Raw genomic sequence first — 22,510 nt, 5'->3', positions numbered from 1 at the left:
ATGGCACCCAACTCAACTCAGCAGTGCTGAGGCAACACCATCTATGTAGACATGTCTTGAGGCATAGAATTCAAGTGAGCAGGGTGGGGCTGATGGAGGAAGACTTGCTGGGTGAGGTGAACAGAGCTTCTCCGTACCAAAAAGATGAGCCTGTTTTTGCTTGCTGCTCCTAGGTGGTCTCTGCCCCAGCCACTACAGGACCCAAAATAATCAAGAGCCATTGTGGCTCCCTCCGCCCAGATGCTTTTCTCCTAGTCCTCCTCCAGCCCCAACTCTCAGAAGTGCCTCCTCCAATCATCCAACCTAAAGTCATTACTCCTCATAGAACAGAGAATATAAAGAATATAAGTATGTAAAGAATATATTTAGGGACTTCCCTGGTAGCGACTGAACTGAACTGAACTGGAGGTCCAGTGGTTAAGAATATGCCTTGCAATATGCATCCCTGGTGGCTCAGACAGTAAGAATCTGCCTGCAATGCGGGAGACCCAAATTTGATCCCTGGGTTGGGAAGATTCCCTGGAGAAGGGAATGGCTACCCACTTCAGTATTCTTGCCTGCAGAATTCCCTGGACAGAGAAGCCTGAAGGGCTATAGTCCATGGGGTCGCAAAGAGCTGGACACGACCGAGCAACTAAAACACTTTCACTTTGCAATGCAAGAACATGGATTTGATTCCTGGTTGGGGAACTAAGATCCCATGTGCTGTGGAGAAACTCAGCACAAATGCTACAACTACTTAAACCTGCACATTTCAACTAGAAAGTCAGTGTACTGCATCAGAAAGATTCCACATGATATAGGGAAAATTCCATGTGCTGCAACTAAGACCTGAAGCAGTTGAATGAACGAATAAATATTTAAAAAGAATATATCTCTATAAAAATATGACTGGAAAATTCCATGGACAGCGAAGCCTGGTGGGCTACAGTTCATGGGGCTGCAGAGTCGAACATGACTGAGCGGCTGAACACATGGCGCATAAATACATAAAGAATATAATGAATATCATGCTCCTAAGGTATTCTTTCATATAACCTAGCTTTATACCCTGCATACTGACGTAAAAATGATCTTCTAATTTATTTGTTACTTGTATGTTATCTGTCTCTTCTTACTAGAGTGTAAACATCATGAAGGGGAGGTCTTGTCTGCCTGTTCACTGTGGTGTGCCCTGTCCCTAGAATAAGGCCCAGGTACTTAGAGGGTGTGCTCAATGGGAAAAAAATGCTTTAAATAAATGGATGAATGAATTAAGTTGCCACATCATCATTCTGTCCTCAAACAGGAGAAACTGGTGGTTTTACTTTTACGTCGTGCCTCTGGACTAAGATATGTGGTTTGACCCACAATAAAAGCGAGGGGAACAGCCCTACACCAGCTTCATCTCACCTGTTCTGCCCCCACCATGCTGATTGGCTTGCACTTGAAGAGGTGGGTGATGAACTTGGGAATGAAGGAGCTGTGGATAAAAAAGAAGTGACAGATTAGGTTCATTTTCTCTTTGGTAAAAAACTTGCAGAAACTTTTCTTTAAGTTCCTATACTTCCCTCTAAAGAAAATGGAGAATTAAAGTAGATATTCTTATGTCCTACCAGCACGCATTCTTTTCCCCCCTAATGAAAGCCCTGGTTTTATTTAGGTAAATCTGGCCTTGGGATGCTGGGGAAAGGCAGATTCCTCCTAAGCAACAGAGGTGGCTCCTAATTAGCCTCAGCCAGGAGAGCCTGGGGTTCCCTGGGTGACTGCTACTGACAATTCGAGGACATGACCCAAACCGGTGGGAGGGAAGGACTTCGCTGCGCAGTGGGGGCAAGACTCTCTTCAGTTTTAGCCTGTTTGTGTGTTTGGATTTAACATCTAGAGCTGTCATTTTCCCACTGTTCTAAGGATGAAGCCAGGCCCAAGGAGAGCAGGGTCAGTAAAGAAGCTGGGTCCTTAGTAACATCGCTGAATCACTGCATCAGTCATCTTGGGATCTGTCCGATCTCCAAACTTCGGTTATATGAAATAAAATATTCACTGTTTAAGTCCGTTTGAGTCAGGCCTTCTATGACGAGTAGCTGAAAACATTCTAATGGATGTGACAACCGAATATACATGAGGTGGTTATGGGATCTTAAATGCGAAAATAGGAAATAATTCCTAAGGGAGTAACTGTCAGATCAGGGAACAAAATACACAATCTCCAAAAAGTTTACTGGGGACTGAAGGGCAACCTGGGCCAGGTGGATTGATGATGCTCATCTGGGGAAAGGGAGAACATAATTTTAACAGGTTAGGAGGGTTTAAGAAAACCCTGCAGAGCCCTGAGTAGGGAAGGCTGAGTTGTACTGCTGCTGAACAGAAGGTGTGGGAACCAGAAATGCCTAAAATCAGGCCAGATTCGAAGACCAGGAGAACACAGGGCCCTTGACCAAAAGCAAGATTTGGCGTTTGAGGTAAAGGCTGGCCAACCTCCCCCTCTCCTCATGCTTTACAAGCTGCTCTCAGGCTCATGCCCGCCATCCTCTTTGCTCTCTCCACCTTTTTTCCAGAAGGTCTGTGCCACTCTGATATCCAGAGACCTACTAGAGAGCCCACTGGCAAGGCACTGGCACCTCCACTCCAGCACATCCAAGACTCTGCTCTATCCTGGAACCAGGCTTGGAGACTAGATCTCCTCTGCACAGGCATTCAAGTCAAGCCGCAGACTTGCCCTCAACCCCGAAATCCAGTAAGTTCTCAGTTCTTCCCTCAACGCCCACACCCACCCTTCCTGACCGTCCCCTGGCTGCTGCCCTTCTCCTTCTCACTAGAGCTCTTTCAGTTGTTTCCTCACTGGTCTCCCAACCTTCAGCCTCATCATTTCTAATCCATCAGCCGTTAATGTAATTTATTTCAGATGCAAATATGATCAGGACCTTCCTCTGATCACAACTCTTGCAATTACTGCAGACAGACCTTCCTCAACTGTCTAGCCCCATCTCGCTGAGCCCTGACACCCTGTGATTCAGGCTGGCTGGCCACATGCAGATCCTACGACTCTAGGCAATCTCAATCCTCTGTGTCTTTGCTCACACTGCTCCCGCTGCCCGGAATGCCTTCCCTACCACCTTGTGGGTCAGGACACACACCTATCTCCTGGACTCTGCTCAAGGACAGCTTTCCTGTGAAGCCTCTCCTCAGTCCCCTCCACCATACTCTGCAGAGTCCACAGACCTCAAACCTAATAAATAACCTACTCGGTTATACTTATTTGCTGACATGTCTATTTCCTTCCACTTGACCGTAAGGCAAATGAAGCCAGGGACCACATCTACTTAGTCAAAGCACTGAATTCTGCAGCTGGAACACAGCGGGTGCTCAAGGGACTGCATGCTGAATGAACAATAAATAATAATGGCAGTAGCTAATACTTTTTAAATGTAGGCTTGGTACCAGGACTTTACCAGGAAGTTTATATGACTTCTCTTTTTTTTCTTCCTTCCAATCACTATTAAGAGATCTGTCTCATCGTCCCCATTACTGAATGGAGGAGAATCCACTGAGGGGATGAGGGAGGTCACTTGTGGTTCAAACAGTAGTTTCCACCAGGGGGGTGATCTTGATGTCTAAATAGCAGAGACTGTTGTTGCTTCAAAGACCAATAGTGAGATAAGAAAGTTAGCGGGAAAGAAACGTCAGCCCCAGAGATCAAATCTAGGGGAAGGCCAGCTAACTGATCAGGAGGCAGTGAGAACAAGGGACTGTGTGGCATGGATTCTTCCTGTTCTAAACTGGAGTCGGGCCAAGAAGTACCATGAGACTGAACTACAGCTAACTGCAATGGCACACAGTTTAAAACCTAAGTTACTTCAGACTAAGTAGGTTTTGATCATGTGCTTCATCTGGCTCTCTGTGCTGGACTATAGGGGTAGGGGTGGGGAAAACATAAGGATCAGGGACACGTCTTTGGGGGAAGAGTTCCAGCAACGTGAGGGGTAACTGCCAGGGGCTCCTCCAGACCCTCACAGCGGTGGCAGTGACTGCTCTTGGCTGAAGAAGAGTGTTCTCACAGCCCCCATCTGAAGGTTCTGGTCTTCAGCTGGGATTTTACAGTGATAAGAGGGTACCATGGATTAAATTAAGGATCCACTTTCTAGATTACAGGTTAAACTTTTCCAGATGTGAGAGATGGCATCCTATGCCCAGCTCCCCCATTATGGGCTTAATGTGACAGCCAAGGGCACTGAGAGAAGGTGAGCTGGTGCTGGGACCAGTGAAGTAAACAGACCCCTTCCGTGCTTTAACATCAGCTCCATCAGGCTCCTGTGCAACTGCACTGGAGATTCTTGGCCACAGTAAATTTTTATAGAGACGCTGTTCCTACTGGGAGTTATGGGGAGTGTCACAGTGTGATTTATCAGCAGGGCTTTTAACATGCGCTAATGAGCACCCAGAGAGTGGAAGGGATGTCAGCTCCTGGCCCATCTGCTGTCCTGCACACATTAATGCCTCCTGGGAGGGTCCACTCGAGCCTTTCCTGATACGCTGGGAACTAAAGCTCAGGCCACAAGCCACTCTATAATTGTTGCTCTTTAGGGGCTTGTGTGTGAGGGGGAGGGAAAGCCTTAATTGAACACAAACTGGGAGAGATCTGGGGAAGACAGAAACTTGGAGCCCTAAACTGTCCTTGGGGACCTGGATGAGAATAACCTCACTTCAGTAGCTTGGATGGGGCCATTCTTCCCGAAGCCCTTGCCTGAGAAGTCTGCCAAAACGCTTGTTTGATAATTGGTCAGAGGAGGCACTGACCCTCCATGGTGTACGGCCTTGAGGAAAACCGTGCTATAGCCAGATGCTGACTGGCAAAGGACCAAAACATCTCCCCGCTTTAAAACAACAAGCCAGAAGTAGCCACACAGGAGGACGTGGCAGGAGACACGCAGTGCAGTGCTCACTCCACCTACTTGGCAATGGACTGGCTCCCTGACTTGCTCCTCCTGATTTCTAGTACCTTCCCTAGACTCATGGGTGTCCACAAGTGGATATACTCTGGCAGCCACAGTAATAAGCGCTATGCGTGAGGAGGAAGAGAAGGCTCAAGAAAAACAGAACTCACGGTTCCCATCCTCAAAAGGCTTATTATCCAGTCAGAGAGACAAAATACATATATGAGATTGCTGAAAAATAATTTTTATTATCCAAACCTGGGGGGAGGCAGGAGTACCAGTATGTCCACGTAATTCAAATGACAGGAGCCCCCTGACTCCTTTCTGCCTGTCTTGAGGGGGTGGATGGTTGTACTGCTGTTACTGTGATTTACCACATTAAGTAGCAAATTTAGTATGATTAGTATGCTTCTCTAGGGTACAAAAAAAACTAATTGGATGGTGGGGACACCTGGATTGGGTGCACACTGGTGGTCAGCATGGCATTCAGAACCATCCAGTGATGCGGGTGTTCAGGACTTACTTTGCAAATTTAATGCAGAACTGCGTGAAGTATTTCCGCGTGGAGGCCAGGTTGTCACGGATGATGGGGACATTCTGTTTAATGTGAAGGATGACCGAGGTGACGTAGGGGCTCTGGTCACCAACATGCTCCACGTTCTGCCACTGCATCTGAAAATGGAGACAAGGCGGGACAAGTCTTCAGAGCCTGTGCAGGAGGACAGCTTTACTCATTACTGGGGAAGGTGCAGGGACAGGTGTATAATATAGTGATTCACAGTTTTTAAAAATTGAAGTATAGTTGATTTACACTGTTGGGTTAGTTTCTGAATGATTTTTAAAGGTGATGCTTCACTTAAAGTCATTATAAAATACTGGCCATATTCCCTGTGTTGTACAATATATCCTTGTGGCTTATTTTCTCTGCTTTCTTTGGTAGCTTATTTCTTCTACTTTTCTATCTAACTGAAAATTTCTATAATCAAACATTAGACTCTTACTCCAAGAGCCTTTGAGATTATGTGGGATTTTAATCAAGAGAAAGGAAAGAGCATCTCTGTAAATATGAGGGGCAGGTCAGAGGTTAAGACAGTGCTGTGGGGAACAGGACAAGGGCTGTGTGGATGGCAGGTTTGGGGCATCACTGAGAGGTCCTGCATGGCCTCTGACCAGGCAGGCCGTGAACAAAATCAAGAGGCCTGAGGCTTCCCTGGGGGTCCAGTGGTCAAGAATCCACCTTGCAATGCAAGGGACTTGGGTTCGATCCCTGGTTGGGGAACTAAGATCCCGCATGCCACGGAGCCACTAAGTGCGTGCACCACAATGGAAGATCCTGCAGGACGCAGTGAAGATCCCAGGTGTCGCAACTAAGACTCGACGCAGCCAAATAAACAAACATATTAAAAACAAAACCAAAAAACGAGAGACCTGCTGGGCTCCAGTTCTCACAACCTGAGGACAATGAGGGGAAATGCTCTGAAAAACATGCACAGTGAAATGGAAAAAGCAGCAGTGGTGTGATCTCCCCCCCACCACCTCACCCCGGAAACACTGGAGAAGAGGGGCGGCACCAGCTCCCAGCCTGCTTCACACACCACCGGCCGGACTGAGATGGGCTCTGCAGGGTCAGCCTCCCAGAAAGGAGCTGGGCTGCCTGTTAAAAAGATCCCGAGCCGAACACAAACTGTATAATATGTTCACAGAAGGAAGGCAGTCTTTCTGAGGCCTTGAAGTCTCTGGCAAGAAAATACTATTTTTACAAAGCTCCTGGGGAAAGGAAAAATTCAACCCTGAGAGAATGTGTTTAAAAGAATCATATTGTACATGGATGATCCCCCAGCTCCTGGGAAGCTCAAATGACTATGTTTTGTCCTAATGTTTCTTCACATCCGTTCCGTTCCGTTCAGTTGCTCAGTCGTGTCCGACTCTTTGCGACCCCCTGGACTGTAGCCTACCAGGCTTCTCCGTCCACATAAGCAGATATTTATGGCCTAAAAGCTTTGGGTCTGTGTAAGCACAGAACCAGGGAAAAGCTGGAAGGCACCTCCATCTTCATTTTACAGATAAGAAAACCAAGGTCCAGGTACATGAAGTCTATGTAAGCGTTCACAATGAGGCTCCAGAAAGAAAAGGGCCTCTAATTTTTTACTGGGGGAAAAAATAAAAACAAAGGATGCAGAGATGGTAGAAAAGTCTAATATGAACTGACTTTATATTCTAATGCTTTGGCTACTTCTAATGTTTTCCTCATCCTCTTCTATTTTATTCAAGAGACTTCTTTTTCCATCTGATATTAAAGATGTGACCCATTCAAACAATGAACCTCCTAGCGGGGCTTAAATGAGCTCACAGGGTGAGGCCAGAATTGGCAGGTGCTGTTAACATCTACACTTCATCTTCCACTCCAAGCTCGTCAGCGGCTCCGCAGCAGAAGGCCCCCGGGGAACGAATGCACAGTGAGTTCTACCTTTCACCAAACACAAAGCTCATCCGTAGTAATGACTGCTCTTTTTCAAGTTGGCAGCAGTTGACATTTCAACAGCTCAAAAAGTTCGTAAACAATTATCTAAGCACGGTGGTTCTCCACTGACAGAAGACGACCACAGCGGGAGGTGGTGACATGCCCTGTCATCAGTTACAAAGCAACTCTGGGGCAAGACGGAGCTCGTGGTGTGACAGTTCAAGTTCCCGCTGGAGAGCTGCCTCCTCTTGATCACCACTGGCCATGTTAGCATGTGTCCACATTGGGAATCTAGGTGAAAGATCCAATTTTCCTGAATACTTAGGCCATTTTGAACTCCATCGGTCAAGATAAATGAAGTACTGACAAAAGTCAAATGGATTCATGAGTTTAAATTTAAGTCAACCCAGGACTTCCCTGGAGGTCCAGTGGTTAAGACTCTTGTGTTTCCACTTCGGGGGACAGGAGTTTGATCCCTGGTTGGGGAACAAAGATCCCACACAACACTCTGTGTGGCCAAAAATTAATAAAAATTAAAAAAAAATTAAGACTGCTTTGTAGAATAAGAAAAGCATTTAAAGTACTGGAAAACAATGAGAGCTGACATTGTTCAGACTATTCTCTAAAAAAATGAGCAAAATACAGCTAGCAGTGATGCTGTCCGGCCACAGCCTCGGATGGATGCTCTGCCATCTTCCCCCTTGATGACTTAGGATTTGGGTTGTAACTCTAATGTCCCAATGTACCTACATCAAGAACTACTGTGTGCGGGTCATTTGGCACACATCATCTCCTTTGTATTCAGACATGATCTTACTCACAGCAGTCTTACCGACAAGGAGACTGAAAAAGCTCAAAGAGAAGAGGCCTAAAGTCACTCAGCTGATCAATGGCAGAGTGGAGGCAGCCCAAGCCCATCTTAAACCCAAGCACTACACTGGGCTGCTTCCTAGACACATGTTAATCATTTCAAACAAACAAACAAAAGTACTTAACTGAGCCTTAGTTCAAGGGGAGCCCAGTTTCTCACGGAGAAGCTAATGAAATACACAGTGATCAAGGGACATAAAACAGTAGCTTGCACTGGAAGAACAAACATCCTCAAAAGCCATTAGTGGAAATAAGACTCCAACTTTTCCAGGTGAACTTTGCATCTGACCTTTAGAACGTCATACTTCACAGAACTCCATACTTCAAGGTTTTTCTTCTGCGCTTTCTGTTTAGAAGGTGGGGTGGGGTTGAATACCATTGGTGATATTTGAACAAGAACATGTTTGCAAAAGCAGCAGTAACTAAGATGTAGGGTTGATAGAAATAGCAAGCAAGGAAACAATCTATTTACAATACCAGAGTCCCAGGGATCCCACACTCAGCCTCAGGGGGAGGTTGTGGGGCTCAGGGCATTGCCAGCTCCTGTGGTTTCTGGTGCCTGTGGAAGGAGAGTGTGGTGGCCCCTCACAGGGAAGGCTGGGGAGATGCCCACAGCAATAGAGACCTCTGACTCACCCACTGATCAGAGGACGAGGCTCCACACTAGTTGACTACGGCATGTGTGTTTCTTCATGGCTATGTGAAACTTGCACAGAGGTCTCCTGAGAAATTAATTTTCTTCAGCCGAGAATTCAGATTCTCACATATTCATCTTATCTCAGAACTAAAGCTGTACAGAGCAGACTCAGACCTGTGGAGTCTGGGAACATTGCAGGTGACCAGAGTCTAGTGTTACGGGCAAGGCAACTGGGATGTTGGCCCCAGGCACGTGCACACGCTCACGCTTCACGTCTGTCTGGGCTACTTTTACTCACACAGCAAGCGTGTGCTGTTTTTAGGCACCTTCCCCAAGTATAGCACTCAACTAACTACTGTGTGGGGAATAAAAAAGAAGAAGGAACATTCTACCGAGCGCCTGCCATGTACTAAGCACCATGATCGACATTTTCCCGTGAACCTACTGCTTCTGACGATTATGCAGTGAAGGAGGTATTCTTACTCCTGCTTCATGGATGATAAGACAGATGTGAGGACAATCAGGGACAATTTGGGGCAAGCAAAATCTGTGTACAGATGAGCTGCCCAAAGTAGAGGATGTGGTGGTGTTGATGGTGGTACAGAAGAGGAGAGAAGGATGCCTCTCCTCACTTCTTTGCTCAGGGATACACATTCCTTAATTCTGGGAGGAAAACCAGTAAGATCCAGGATAGAAAGTGGAGGAGTAAAGGCTTAAGAAGATTTTGTTTTTTTTTTTAATTCGCTGCTGGGCCAATGGAAGGTGAATTTGTGATTTGAAAATATGTATAAAAAAGTTTGGCATTTTACATAGTTTTAGATCTCTGCAATTCCTTTATGGCAACTAATCTGAAGATAATAATTATGAATGCTCAGAAAACACACACCCACACAAAGTTGTCCACTGCTGGGCTATTTATAAATGTGAAAAATCGGAAATAGCCTAACATCCATCAAAAGTGAAATGATCACATACAGGTCAGGGGCAGCAGATGACAGTACTTAAGATGAGGCAATCTAGAGTTGCCAGTCATGAGTCCTAATATTGTTTGTGTAACCAGCTAAATGCATGACTTGGGCAAGTGACCAAACCCTCTGAGCCTCAGTTTTCTCAGCCATAAAACTGGGATGATGATAACCTCTATAATCTATACAGTTAATGAAAGACAGTGTATGGGATACTCTTACACAGTGCCTGGCATGTATTACTTCCATGGTAAATGTTAACTACCATTACAATTTTAACAGTAAATACTCTGTACTATGGAGTTCTATGCAATCACTAAAAATACCACAGATTCAGCTCAAACGACACAGAAAACTATTAAAACCTGCAAAATGAGAAAAAGAGGTTATATACTACGTAAAGCATAAGCTTGTTTATTTAAAAATAAATGCATAGGGTTTTCCTGGTGGCTCAGTGGTAAAGAATCTGCTTGCCAATGCAGGAGACATGGGTTTGATCCCTGATCTGGCAAGACCCTACACGCCACAGAGCAACTAAGCCCATGCATCACAACTATTGCATCTGTGCTCCAGAGCCCAGGAACCTCAACTACTGAGCCCATGCACTGAATTACTGCCCTAGAGCCTGTGCTCCACAAGAGAAGCCACCACAACGAAAAGCCCTCACACCGTAAATAAAAGCCTGCATAGCAACAAAGACCCAGCACAGCCAAAAACGAAGATAAAGAAAGAAAACATAGGCATAAGAAGAAAGACTGAAATATGTTTGTTAATTGGAATTATGGGTAGTTTCAATTTTCTTTTTAAAAATCTGTAATTTTCTATAATGAAGGTAATTTGCTTTGGTCATAATAAAAAACAATCTTTTATGAAGAAAGACGTGCCTTGATTATAGGTGGTAGATGGAAATGAGGATTCTTAACCATGGAGCCCTGTGAGTCTCCTGAGACAGATCTACATTTTAATAACTGAGGGAAATGGGAACAGATTTGAGGACTGTTCTGGCTATTTTGAAATGTCTTTGGGGGATAGTAAGGCGGCCTCCTAAATGAGTACATGTTCATGATCTTGAAATCTAATAGAAATTACTTGCCAGACTATAAGAAAATTTAATTTGTTCAGTTTCTTCTGTTTTGTTCCCCCCCCCCCCTTAAAACTACCATTAATGGGCTAAAAGCTAAATCTGTTTGATTCTGGACAGAGACTTAGATTCTTTCAACCGAGGGGTGTGAGTAGCCCTAGGAAAAAGGACAGAGTGAGGAGGACCGTGGGACCAATGGTTCATTTCAAGGAAGCCACAGGTTAAAAAAAAAAAATCCTACTTGTAAGGCCATACTCAGGCATACTAATTCTTTTTTTTTATTTATTTAAGGAAACTTGAATTGCTTTCTTTAGCTTCCAATTTCTAGGAAGCTCAAGAATTACAATTATTCTGGACAACAAAAGGAAATAAGACTGTGCTCGCTGACCTTTTTCTGCCACATTCATTCTGTAGGATTGCAATCTTATTGTTGCCCTTTCTGTTACACAACATGTACGCATCAGGGGTTAAAAGCTACAATACATTCCACGACTGAGTACCACTTTCCGTGACTGAACAGGCAAAGAAATTACACTGAACATCAGCATCTGGCAGGGACTTATGAATTCTTAAGAATTCACAGAAATTACATTTAAAAGACAGAACTCTTCACATGGTTTCCACCACAGCACTCCAAACAACTTCCTTTTCAAGAATCGGGAGACTCGGTTTTATTTTTGGCTTTACTGTTATAAAGCTCTATGGCCTTGGACATATTATGAAAAAGAAAACCAAGTAACACACATGCCAGAGTGATAATTCATTAGTTTTCTGGAGAAACGTGCAGAGCAGGCTGCAATACTTGGGTTGGCTGCTCAACCTGTTTTCTCCCCTGTAGGAAAGTCATGGTGTCAGACTGAGAAAAGCTGAAGACCAGAATCTAACAGGATGCTCTGAACGCTTGAGGAGCTCAAAGTCAAGGAAGCACGAAACACGCTCATGTGAACGCACCGGTACCAGAGCATGCACTGTCAGCATTCTTGTTTTTAGACCAATTACCTAGGCTGATTTTTGCCTCAGTTTCCACATGTGCCAAGAGACTAACTTACTCTGTAAGTATGGAGTGTTACTGCACAGAGGAGAGACCTGAGTCTGAATCCTGGCTCTGCTGCATTTTAACTAAGAGAGATGATGAGTTTCCATTCCCTTATCTGTGAAACTGAGAAGGAACTAACACAGGAACCTCATATATTTGTCAGAATTAAATGCAATAACGCCTTTGGGTGCTGATTCCTGGTAAAGTGCTCCGTAAATAGCAACTTATTAATCATCTCACAGAGCTCATCTGAAAAATAATGCAATTTGGGAGGGGAAAGCGGTCTGAAGGGTAATTTTGACATAACTTATCAATAACACTGTCTCAAGGTTATACAGCTTCAGAGAAACCACTAAAGTTTGCTTGTATTATGCTTCCTCCTTGTGGGTTTGGTCCATTTAAAGCCATTCCTGTGGATTTTCTACCAAATTTGCCCCTCTGTGTTCTCTCCTTCACCAGCAGTGGGGTTCTTGCCCACAGCTGGGGAGCAAACAGCTAGATGTGGGCATTTCCTATTTCCAACTTCAATCTGCTCCAGGATGCTACTTGGTGAAGTAAGAATCCTGGCTGTTAAGTACCACTGAGGATCATCAGCTCATCCTCAACAGCACCTGGATGTGCCTGAAGGCTTCAAGGCTTCTATGATCCTGCCATTTCCAGTAAAGATGCCTGAGTCTCCTACTGTCTGCCAGCTCTACCCAGCTAAATGTGGTCAGTAGAGTTACCACCTCTGTCTCACCTGGTCACCATTCTTTGGTGAAGTGAGTGTCTATAAACTTCTGTTCTGTTCTTTCTGCTTTCTTTACCTTCAAAGTCATTCCAGGAGTACTACTGTTAAGCAAGTACTGTGCTGTGCCGGGGAGATCAAAAAATGATTAAGACACAGCCCTCAAGTTGTTCACAGCTTAACAGGGGAGACAGAGATAGAAAAAATAATTGTACAACAAAGTGGAGACTTAATATAAGTGCCATGGTGTCTTAAGGGAGAAAGATACTCTGGATGAGACAAACAACGGTGAACCCGCAAAACACTCAAAATAGCCAAAACAATCTTGAAAAAGAACTAAGTCGGAAGACTCATACTTCTGAATGTTAGAACTTACTAGAAATCTACAATCATCAGACACTGTGGCCCTAGCCTGAGAACAGACACGTAGATCAATGGAATAGAACTCAGAGTCCACAAATAAACCCATGCACTCATGGCCAACTGACGGCATCACCAACTCAATGGACGCTAAGTATGAGCAAGCTCCGGGAGAATGGTGAAGGACAGGGAAGCCTGGCGTGCTGCAGTCCATGGGGTCACCAAGAGTCAGACATGACTGAGTGACCAAACAACAGCAAGCAGCACCTTGGAATAAAGTTCACGACTTTCCCAGCCTGGCTCTGGGTAGAGTCTGAGTCAAACTATTCAACTAGCAGCAAAAATGATGGCATCACAGACAAGAATAAACATTATCACAAAAGTTTTTAAAAAATCCTCGAAGAAACTACACAGAATAGAATGCAGGCACAAATCGCAGGGTATTTGTTGAATCGGTTTGTGACCACTTGGCTTGTTTATATCTGGTCATTTTCATCACATGGATTTCATTTTGCTAGAACTCCAGAAGATTCAGACACAGAGTAATGGCCTCCCAGCTGCTGCGTTCCCACGTCTGTGGTTTCCCTGTGATATAAACAAAAGATTCTGGAGGTATGGTCTCTGTTAGTGTTTGCTGGTGTGGGTCTGGGGGAGAGATGGGTGGTGGGGGCAGTTTGAAGGAAACCCACCTAATGAAATGACAGTTCACATAAGCAACACCTGGAGTGTTAAAGCCCCTCCAACTGCTATTTTACTAAAAAGAAAAAAAAAAAAATTCACTCTTCCTTTGGTAAATGTAGAAATTCTTTCCCCAGCTGCCTTCTGACCTAAACTGTGTGGCAGGGCAGGAGAGGAGGCAGCTGGAGCAGATCATGCTCAGGATGTCGGGAATGTTCACCAGCAGCGAGGGGATAATCAGAGCCTGCAAGAATCAATCCTCAGAGTCACGTCTCTCTAAGAAAATGAGTGAGCCTCAGTTTGCCTGCTCCGAGTCTTCTGCTTGTAAACACTCAGATGCTGGAAATACACATTTACCTCTGATTGGTGAAAGGATCAGGAAAGGAAACTCTGTGACATCGGCTACTCAGGATTCCCCACTGAGCGTCATAAAAAAACCCTGAAGCTTAAGTTTGGGTATTAACCGCTCTTTTTCTTAAATATTTACAACCTACTACAAAACCAAATTCAGACCGAATGTCTCGCTTACACAACCTTGTGACATGGCCACTCCTCCTGACCAGAGGGAAAGAGGGCTAACGTTTGTTGGCACCAGGCCAGTCTCCATCCTCACAACACTCTGGGAGGCAGAGCTCCCTGTTTCACATACTGACGAGGTAACCTGTGCCCAGAGAGGTTGTTATTTGCTCAACACGCCCAAAGGAAAAATGAGAAGAGTTAGGTTTGTCTGATTCCAAAGCCAGTGTTCTTTCCACTGTACTCTGCTACTGGCCAGTAGGCCCCTGAGAAGTTCCTTCTGCAGAATTTGTAAGAAAGCTACAAAAGTCTCAACTCTAGAATAGGCACTGGAAAACTTTTTCTGTAAAGGGCCAGACTGTTAATATTTTAGGCTTTGCCAGCCATCTGGTCTCAGCTGCAATTACTTAATTCTGCTGTTGTAGCACAAAAGCAGCCACAGATAACATACAAATGAATGAGTGTGGCTGTGTGCCAATAAAACTTTATCTGGCAGTGGGCCAGATGTGGCTCACCAGTTGTAGTTTGCCAACCACTGCTCTAGAAGGCTCAAAGAGTGGACGGCTTTGTGTTGTTTGGCTTAGAAATCAGTGAAGGGACTTTCCTGGTGGTCCAGTCGTTAAGACTCCGGCCTTCTAATGCAGAGGGCCTGGGTTTGATCCCTGGGCAGGGAATTAGATCCCATATGCCACAACTAAGACCTGGTGCAGTCAAATAAATAAATGTTAAGGGGGGGAAAAATCAATGAAGAATCGCTTATTTCCAACTTAATCAACAAATATGAGAGTCTTCTCTATTCTCTGTGGTCCATGCACTCAAGGCATTTACATTAGGGAGAAAAGACACAGGCACCTAAAAGCCAAAGAACAACATGAGGCCACACATGGGAAATGCCAAGGGAGAGGCCTGGGGACTGAGGGTTGATGGACGGGCCACCGTGATATTAGAAAACCAGAGGTGGGACTTCCCTGATGGTCCAGTGGCTATGACTCTGCACTCCCAATGTAGGGGGCCTAGATTTGATCCTTGGCCAGGGAACTAGATCCCCCATGCTGCAACTAAAGATCCTGCCTGCTACAAATGAGGCCCCCTGCAGTGAAATAAATAAATAAAAAAAGAAAAGAAAACCAGGGTCTGCAACCTGATCAAATAACCCTGCACAGTCACCAGAATTCAGAAAGAGTTGGAAAAACCTCTGAGTGGCAGTAATGAAGATGAGTTAGAAGTGACTGCCTTAAGTACACCACCACCAGGGCTTCCCTGGTGGCTCAACTGGTAAAGAATCTCCCTGCAATGCAGCAAACCCAGGTTCGATCCCTACGTGGGGAAAATGCTTTGAGGAAGTGAATGGTTACCCACTCTAGGATTCTTGCCTGAAGAATTCCATGGAGAGAGGAGCCTGGTGGGCTAGAGTCCATGGGGTCCAAAAGAGTCAGACACGACTGAGCAACTTTTCACTTTCACCCATTCTGGGGAGGCCACACAAAGGGTTTTCTGCACGTCAGATGCTGATCAAACACAACCTCTCCTTCAGACTCAGGAAACATACCTGCTTCCCGTCTCATTCTCAAAGGACAAACAACTGACTTCAGGTGCGAGATCAATTGAGAACCTGCTGAAACTCCTGGAGGGCTCCATTCTCCTCCTGATTGGTCTTTAAGCACTGGAAAGCCTGCAGGAGCTACACGTGAGAACCAGGAGAGACCACCTGCGCTCATTCTCCGACGTTCAGGAGGCAGCACTTCCTGAAAGCTTACCTTGCTCATGGCCGTAAGAGCGGGGTCGCAGGCAGCATCCAGGTCCTGAACCAACAGCTGAATGCTGCTGGAGATGACACTGCAAGTCAAACACACCACTGTGGTCATGGCTTACAGAAGTGACTTGTGAATGACCCACCGACACAGCCCCTTGCCAAGGTTTTAGGCACCTGTGCAAAACCTAGCTTCACCATTTCATCAGAAAAACTCGAGTTTCTTTATTCCAAAAATGAATGAATGACAAGGAGAAGCATCTTGGCTCCACCCTCCTTCTAGCTATGTGTCTCATTTCCCTCGGGTGTGTCCCCACTCGGTCAGGACACAAGATCCTGTGGCTCATCTCCCCTGCTTCTATGCCCAGAATCCCTCTTCACTCCTCCCAAGTACACGCTTGCTTAAAATGTTTAAATCAGACCTTGGAGGGAAAAAAAGGTTGAGAGAAAGGGAGGAAATGACCTAATAAGAGAATCTGGGTTTTTCCTCAGTAAGTGGCCAATGAGAAAGCTGAAGCTTGTCCTTTCCCAATCTCACTTAAAGACCATGACAAAACCCTGCCAGGTGGCACCAGGGCAAGAACTGATTCCAAAGGCTTTCATCTGAACTCCTTGGACAGACACCCTCCCACCCCAAATACATCCGTGCCCTGCCCACTCCTCCACCCGCCTCCATGGCTAAAATCAGGTCGCTCACCCTTTACATCCTGAAACACTGGAGGTGAGGCTGGCCCTCTGTGGATTGAGGGGAGCAGACAGGAGGCCCTGAACCTGACCTTCCTGCAGGGATGGCTGAGGTGGGAAAGTTCTTCTTCCCTGTTATTCTAGATTGTTGTTGTTGTTTAGTCACTAAGTCATGTCCAACTCTTTTGTGACCCCATGGACTGTAGCCCACTAGGCTCCTCTGTCCAAGGGATTTTCCAGGCAAGAATACTGGAATGAGTTGCCACTTCCTTCTCCAGGAGATCTTCCTGACCCAGGCATAGAACCCAAGTCTCCTGCATTGGCAGTCAGATTCTTTCACTGCTAAGTCACCAGAGAAGGCCATTATTATAGATACTGTAGCAATAAAACCCCTGTAAGCTAAGAATGACTGCATGTGAGGAGGCAGGATATGGGTCAGCTGCACCAACTTCTCAGGCTCCTTAGTGGCTTGTGGAGAAGATAATCCTGATTCAACAGAAGGCTCTGGGACCCTCTCAGGTTCTGCAGTGACCTAAGCTGATGGCCTGGGACGCACTGCTCTGGGCAGGGTAAGGGTAGAGTCTCCAGCAGACTAGAAAGTACGCACGTGCTGAACGTGTCCATTTCTCCAGTCAGATTGATTCGTTCAATCAGACTCACGTCGACCTTCTCCTTGAGTTTCTCTTCCAGCTGATAGAGAGAGAGAGAGAAACACGCTTAGTGGTTATCGGAAAGAGCACCGTAGTAAGACTACTTCACATTTACCGAGTGTAATGATTCGGGTACCATTCTGGGCACTTTTCATGTATGGGCTCCTTTAATTCTCATTGCCCTGTGAAGAGGGAGAAGGCAATGGCAAGCCACTCCAGTACTCTTGCCTAGAAAATCCCATGGATGGAGGAGCCTGGTAGGCTGCAGTACGTGGGGTCGCTAAGGGTCGGACACGACTGAGCAACTTCACTTTCACTCTTCACTTTCACACATTGGAGAAGGAAATGGCAACCCACTCCAGTGTTCTTGCCTGGAGAATCCCAGGGATGGGGTAGCCTGGTGGGCTGCCGTCTATGGGGTCACACAGAGTCGGACACGACTGAAGTGACTTAGCAGCAGCAGCAGCCCTGTGAAGAAGACTCTATTATGATCCTCACTTGATAGATGAGAATGTGGAGGCGTAGCCTACCCAGCTCAGTGAGTGGGAGGGAAGGGAATTGAATTTCTTCCAGAACCTGTGCTCTCTGGCCCTGTGCTATGTTTGGGTCTCATGACACACTGACAAATTAATTAATTTGTTTTTAAAAGTTGTTTATTTCACTTTTACTTCTTTATTTTTGGCTGTGCTGGGTCTTCGTTGCTTTGCTCAGACTTTCTCTAGTTGCAGTGAGCAGTGGCTACTCTTCATTGCAGTGCACAGGCTTCTCTTTGCAGTGGCATCTCTTGTTGCAGAGCACAGGCTCTAGGCACATGGGCTTCCATAGTTGGGGCTCACAGGCTTAAGCTGCCCCTCGACATGTGGAATCTTCCCAGACCAGGGATGGAACCCATGCCTCCTGCATTGGCAGGCAGACTCTTATCCACTGAACCATCAGAGAAGTCCTAATCAAATTTAATTTTAAAAAGACCCCCATTTTTAGATTACTCCCTGCCCTGTGAATTGCAGGGTCACCCACTAACACTGGAAGACTCTGGGGGTAGGTGGCAATAAAATAAAAAGTCTTCCCTCAGTGCTGGGATGGACCATTCCCCCACCATATTAAAGTGTTGGGGATACTGAGGTAAACAAAAGAAACATGGTCTCTGCCTCCATCAGCCTACAGCCGAGGGAGGGAAACTGGCTGAGCTCCCAGCCGTCTCGAAGAAAAATACAACTGACTGGGAATTGTAAATATCTCAAAACATCCCAGGAATCGCTTCACTGAGCAGCCCCAAACCCATTTATCACAGAAACTCTAAGAATAACGAATGTTTTGTCTTAAACTTAAAAATACCTCTTCCGTTCCGTTCTGTCGCTCAGTCGTGTCCGACTCTTTGCGACTCTGTGGACTGTAGCCTACCAGGCTTCTCCGTCCATGGGATTCTCCAGGCAAGAATACTGGAGTGGGTTACCGTTTCCTTCTCCAGGGGATCTTCGTGACCCAGGGATCAAACCCGTGTCTCCCGCATTGGAGGCAGACGCTTTAACCTCTGAGCCACCAGGGAAGCACCTCTGAGGGGTGGGTAAATTAATGTAACTTTTGGGGAAGGCAATTTATTTAAAAAGCAAACATTTAAATATACACTCTCTGTCGGCCAGCAATTTTGCATCTAGAAAGATATTTCAATGACTGATGAGAACAAGGCAGAGAGACGTGCAGGAGCTCTCTGCAGCGGTCTTGAATTCAACTGACATTTACTGACAGCCTCTCCTGTGCCAGGATTCCCTGATGGCTCAGACGGTAAAGAAACTGCCTGCAGTGTGGGAGACGCAGGTTCAATCCCTGGGTTGGTACGATCCCTTGGCGAAGGGAATGGCAACACACTCCAGTATTCTTGCCTGGAGAATTCCATGGACAGAGGAGACTTGTGGGCTACAGTCCATGAGGTCGCAAAGAGTCGGACACAACTGAGCGACTAATCTATTCTGTACCAGGCTCTTTCATGATGTAGTTTGTGAACAAAAACAGATAAGATCCTCTTCTCATAAAGCACACATTCTAGTGTTGTTTATATTAGTGAAAAACTAGAAACAATCTGCACGTTTGTAAGGGACTGAGGAGACAAATTATGGCACAGGCTCACAATGGCTTCAACCCGTCAGCTGCCTTTTCCCATTACGTTGAAAATAAAACCCAACTATCCCAACTTCTAATTATGATTTGAATCCTCTCTAGCTCTCTGGCCCACATCTTACTCTCCCTACCCTTGCCTGCTCGGCTTCAATTATAGTGAACTTTTAAGGTTCTGGAACACACTAGGGTCTTTTCCTTCTCAGGGCCTTTACACTTCCTGCTTCCTCTCCCTCTCCTTGCTTATCCCTCCAAGCCAGCTCCCTTGTTTTGCCACTTCCCAGTGCCCAGCCCTTCCAGGCAACTTCCTTTCAACACTCAGGTCTCTGCTTCATCATCACCTCCTCTGGGAGGCCCTCCTTGATTACTCTACCTCAGTAGGTAATCTCTATTAGCACTGCAACATCCATTTCTTTCCTAGAACTTCCCACAAAACTTCCTTACTTATATTATTTGGCTCCTCTATTAGTCCTAAGTTCCATGGTAAGAAATTTGTCCACTCTGTTCATCACTGTGAATTAATACCAAATACGGTGCCTGGTGCCTGATCAGTGCTTCATAAAGAGCTCTTGAAGGAATGAATGGCACACTTATGCAACTGTCAAGAGTAAACGTGTTACAATTAATGAACTGATACTGACACATTACTGGCACTATATTTTAAGTATTATTTTACAATTTTTTATTGCTTGGATTTGCGAGTCTCTTTGGTTTCTCCCTTCATTTCTTCTTGCATCCCCCCAACTCCAACCCTCCGTGTTTTTTTGTAAGGAAACTGGGTTGTTTGCCTTGAAGCTTTTCTCATGGTATGATATTACTGATTGTATCCACAAGGTACTAATTGGCAAGTTCTTCTGTCCCTTGTATTTCCTGTAAACTGTAGCTTGATTGGATACAGATTTTACTTATTATTTATTTCTGGATGTGCTGAGTCTTTGTTGCTGCACAGGCTTTTCTCTAGTTGTGGTGCCCGGGCTTCTCATTATATTGACCTCTCCTGCTGTGGAGCCCAGGTTCAATAGTTGTGACACGTGGGCTTAGTTGCTCCATGGCATGTGGGATCTTTCCAGAACAGGGATTGAACCCATGTCTCTTGCACTGGCAGATGAATTCTTTACCACTGAACCACCAGGGATGCCCCAGATTTTTTTTTTTAAAGAAAACCCCTTTGTGGAAAATCCCTGGTGGTACAGTGGTTAGAACTCAGAGCTTTTATTGCCGTGGCCTGGGTTCAATCCCTGGTCAAGGAACTAAGATCCACAAGCTGCATGGCACAGTTAAAAATAAAAGAAAGAAAGAAAACTCCTTCATGATGATGCTGTGTACTTCCATCAAGAGATACCTGATGTTTGCTTTTCTCTCTTTTTGTAAAGACAGCAACCACTGATGGTCAATGCCAGATCCATTATTCCATTCAGTTCAGTTCAATTCAGTTCAGTCGTTCAGTCGTGTCTGACCCCTTGCGATCCCATGAATCACAGCACGCCAGGCCTCCCTGTCCATCACCAACTCCCGGAGTTCACTCAAACTCATCTCCATCGAGTCGGTGATGCCACCCAGCCAGCTCATTCTCTGTCGTCCCCTTCTCCTCCCGCCCCCAATCCTTCCCAGCATCAGAGTCTTTTCCAGTGAGTCAACTCATCGCATGAGGTGGCCAAAGTACTGGAGTTTCAGCTTTAGCATCAGTCCCTCCAATGAACACCCAGGATTGATCTCCTTTAGAATGGACTGGTTGGATCTCCTTGCAGTCCAAGGGACTCTCAAGAGTCTTCTCCAACACCACAGTTCAAAAGCATCAATTCTTCGGCAATCAGCTTTCTTCACGGTCAAACTCTCACATCCATACGTGACCATGGGAAAAACCATAGCCTTGACTAGACGGACCTTGGTTGGCAAAGTAATGTCTCTGCTTTTTAATATACTATCTAGGTTGGTCATAACTTTCCTTCCAAGGAGTAAGCGTCTTTTAATTTCATGGCTGCAATCAGCATCTGCAGTGATTTTGGAGCCCCAAAAAATAAAGTCTGACACTGTTTCCACTGTTTCCTCATCTATTTCCCATGAAGTGATGGGACCAGATGCCATGATCTTTGTTTTCTGAATGTTGAGCTTCAAGCCAACCTTTTCACTCTCCTCTTTCACTTTCATCAAGAGGCTTTTTTTAGTTCCTCTTCACTTTCTGCCATAAGGGTGGTGTCATCTGCATATCTGAGGTTATTGATATTTCTCTTAGCAATCTTGATTCCAGTTTGTGCTTCTTCCAGCCCAGTGTTCCTCATGATGTACACTGCATATTCCATTTCAGTTCAGTTCAGTCGCTCAGTCGTGTCTGACTCTCTGCGACCCATGAATCACAGCACGCCAGGCCTCCCTGTCCATCACCAACTCCCGGAGTTCATTCAAACTCATGTCCACAGAGTCGGTGATGCCATCCAGCCATCTCATTCTCGGTCGTCCCCTTCTCCTCCTGCCCCCAACCTTTCCCAGCATCAGAGTCTTTTCCAGTGAGTCAACTCTTTGCATGAGGTGGCCAAAGTATTGCAGTTTCAGCTTTAGCATCAGTCCTTCCAATGAACATCCAGGATCGACCTCCCTTAGAATGGACTGGGTGGATCTCCTTGTGGTACAAGGGACTCTCAAGAGTCTTCTCCAACACCACAGTTCAAAAGCATCAATTCTTAAGGAGGTATAAAAGAATGCTATTCGGATTCTATCTTTTCTTCTTCATTTATTTGTTGAAAATCCGCTATAAAGATACACTACCCATTGTCAGTGATTTGGTTATCCTGAGCTACAACTCAGATAGGTAAAGCAGGATAAGAACTTTCCCACTTTCCACTGATTCAATTTATATCAGTGATTTCTTAGTATCTTCCAATGCGGTAACTGAATTAAAAAAAAATCATTGTAACCAAATGGATTTAAACATATTTGATGTTTTCAATCTACTGTAGCTACTATTCTCAGTGATACTTATATGTCTCATCTTTGACCAGCAGAGCTGGCTCTTGTAATAAGTTTCCTGGGGCTACCATAATAAATCACTACAAACTTGGTAGCTTAAAATAGG

General features: G+C 45.4%; 1 protein-coding gene across 1 annotated transcript in view; it reads right to left on the bottom strand.

Annotated features, from left to right (window-relative positions):
* The window catches only part of VPS53 (VPS53 subunit of GARP complex), a 132,807-nt gene that overhangs the window by 18,516 nt on the left and 91,781 nt on the right, over nucleotides 1–22,510 (bottom strand). The window contains exons 16-19 of the mRNA XM_055402900.2: nucleotides 17,286–17,368; nucleotides 16,002–16,080; nucleotides 5,437–5,585; nucleotides 1,393–1,462 (exon numbers count right to left, since the gene is read on the bottom strand). Coding sequence (XP_055258875.2) covers nucleotides 1,393–1,462; nucleotides 5,437–5,585; nucleotides 16,002–16,080; nucleotides 17,286–17,368 — 381 coding nt within the window. The remainder of the gene's footprint in view (nucleotides 1–1,392; nucleotides 1,463–5,436; nucleotides 5,586–16,001; nucleotides 16,081–17,285; nucleotides 17,369–22,510) is intronic.

The sequence above is a fragment of the Moschus berezovskii genome, chromosome 20, assembly GCF_049115385.1.
Source record: "Moschus berezovskii isolate FMDL1 chromosome 20, NW_MosBer_1.0, whole genome shotgun sequence".
In the NCBI taxonomy this organism is placed as follows: domain Eukaryota; kingdom Metazoa; phylum Chordata; class Mammalia; order Artiodactyla; family Moschidae; genus Moschus; species Moschus berezovskii.
The sequence above is the reverse complement of the archived record's forward strand: the minus strand, read 5'-3'. Positions and strand labels throughout refer to the sequence as shown.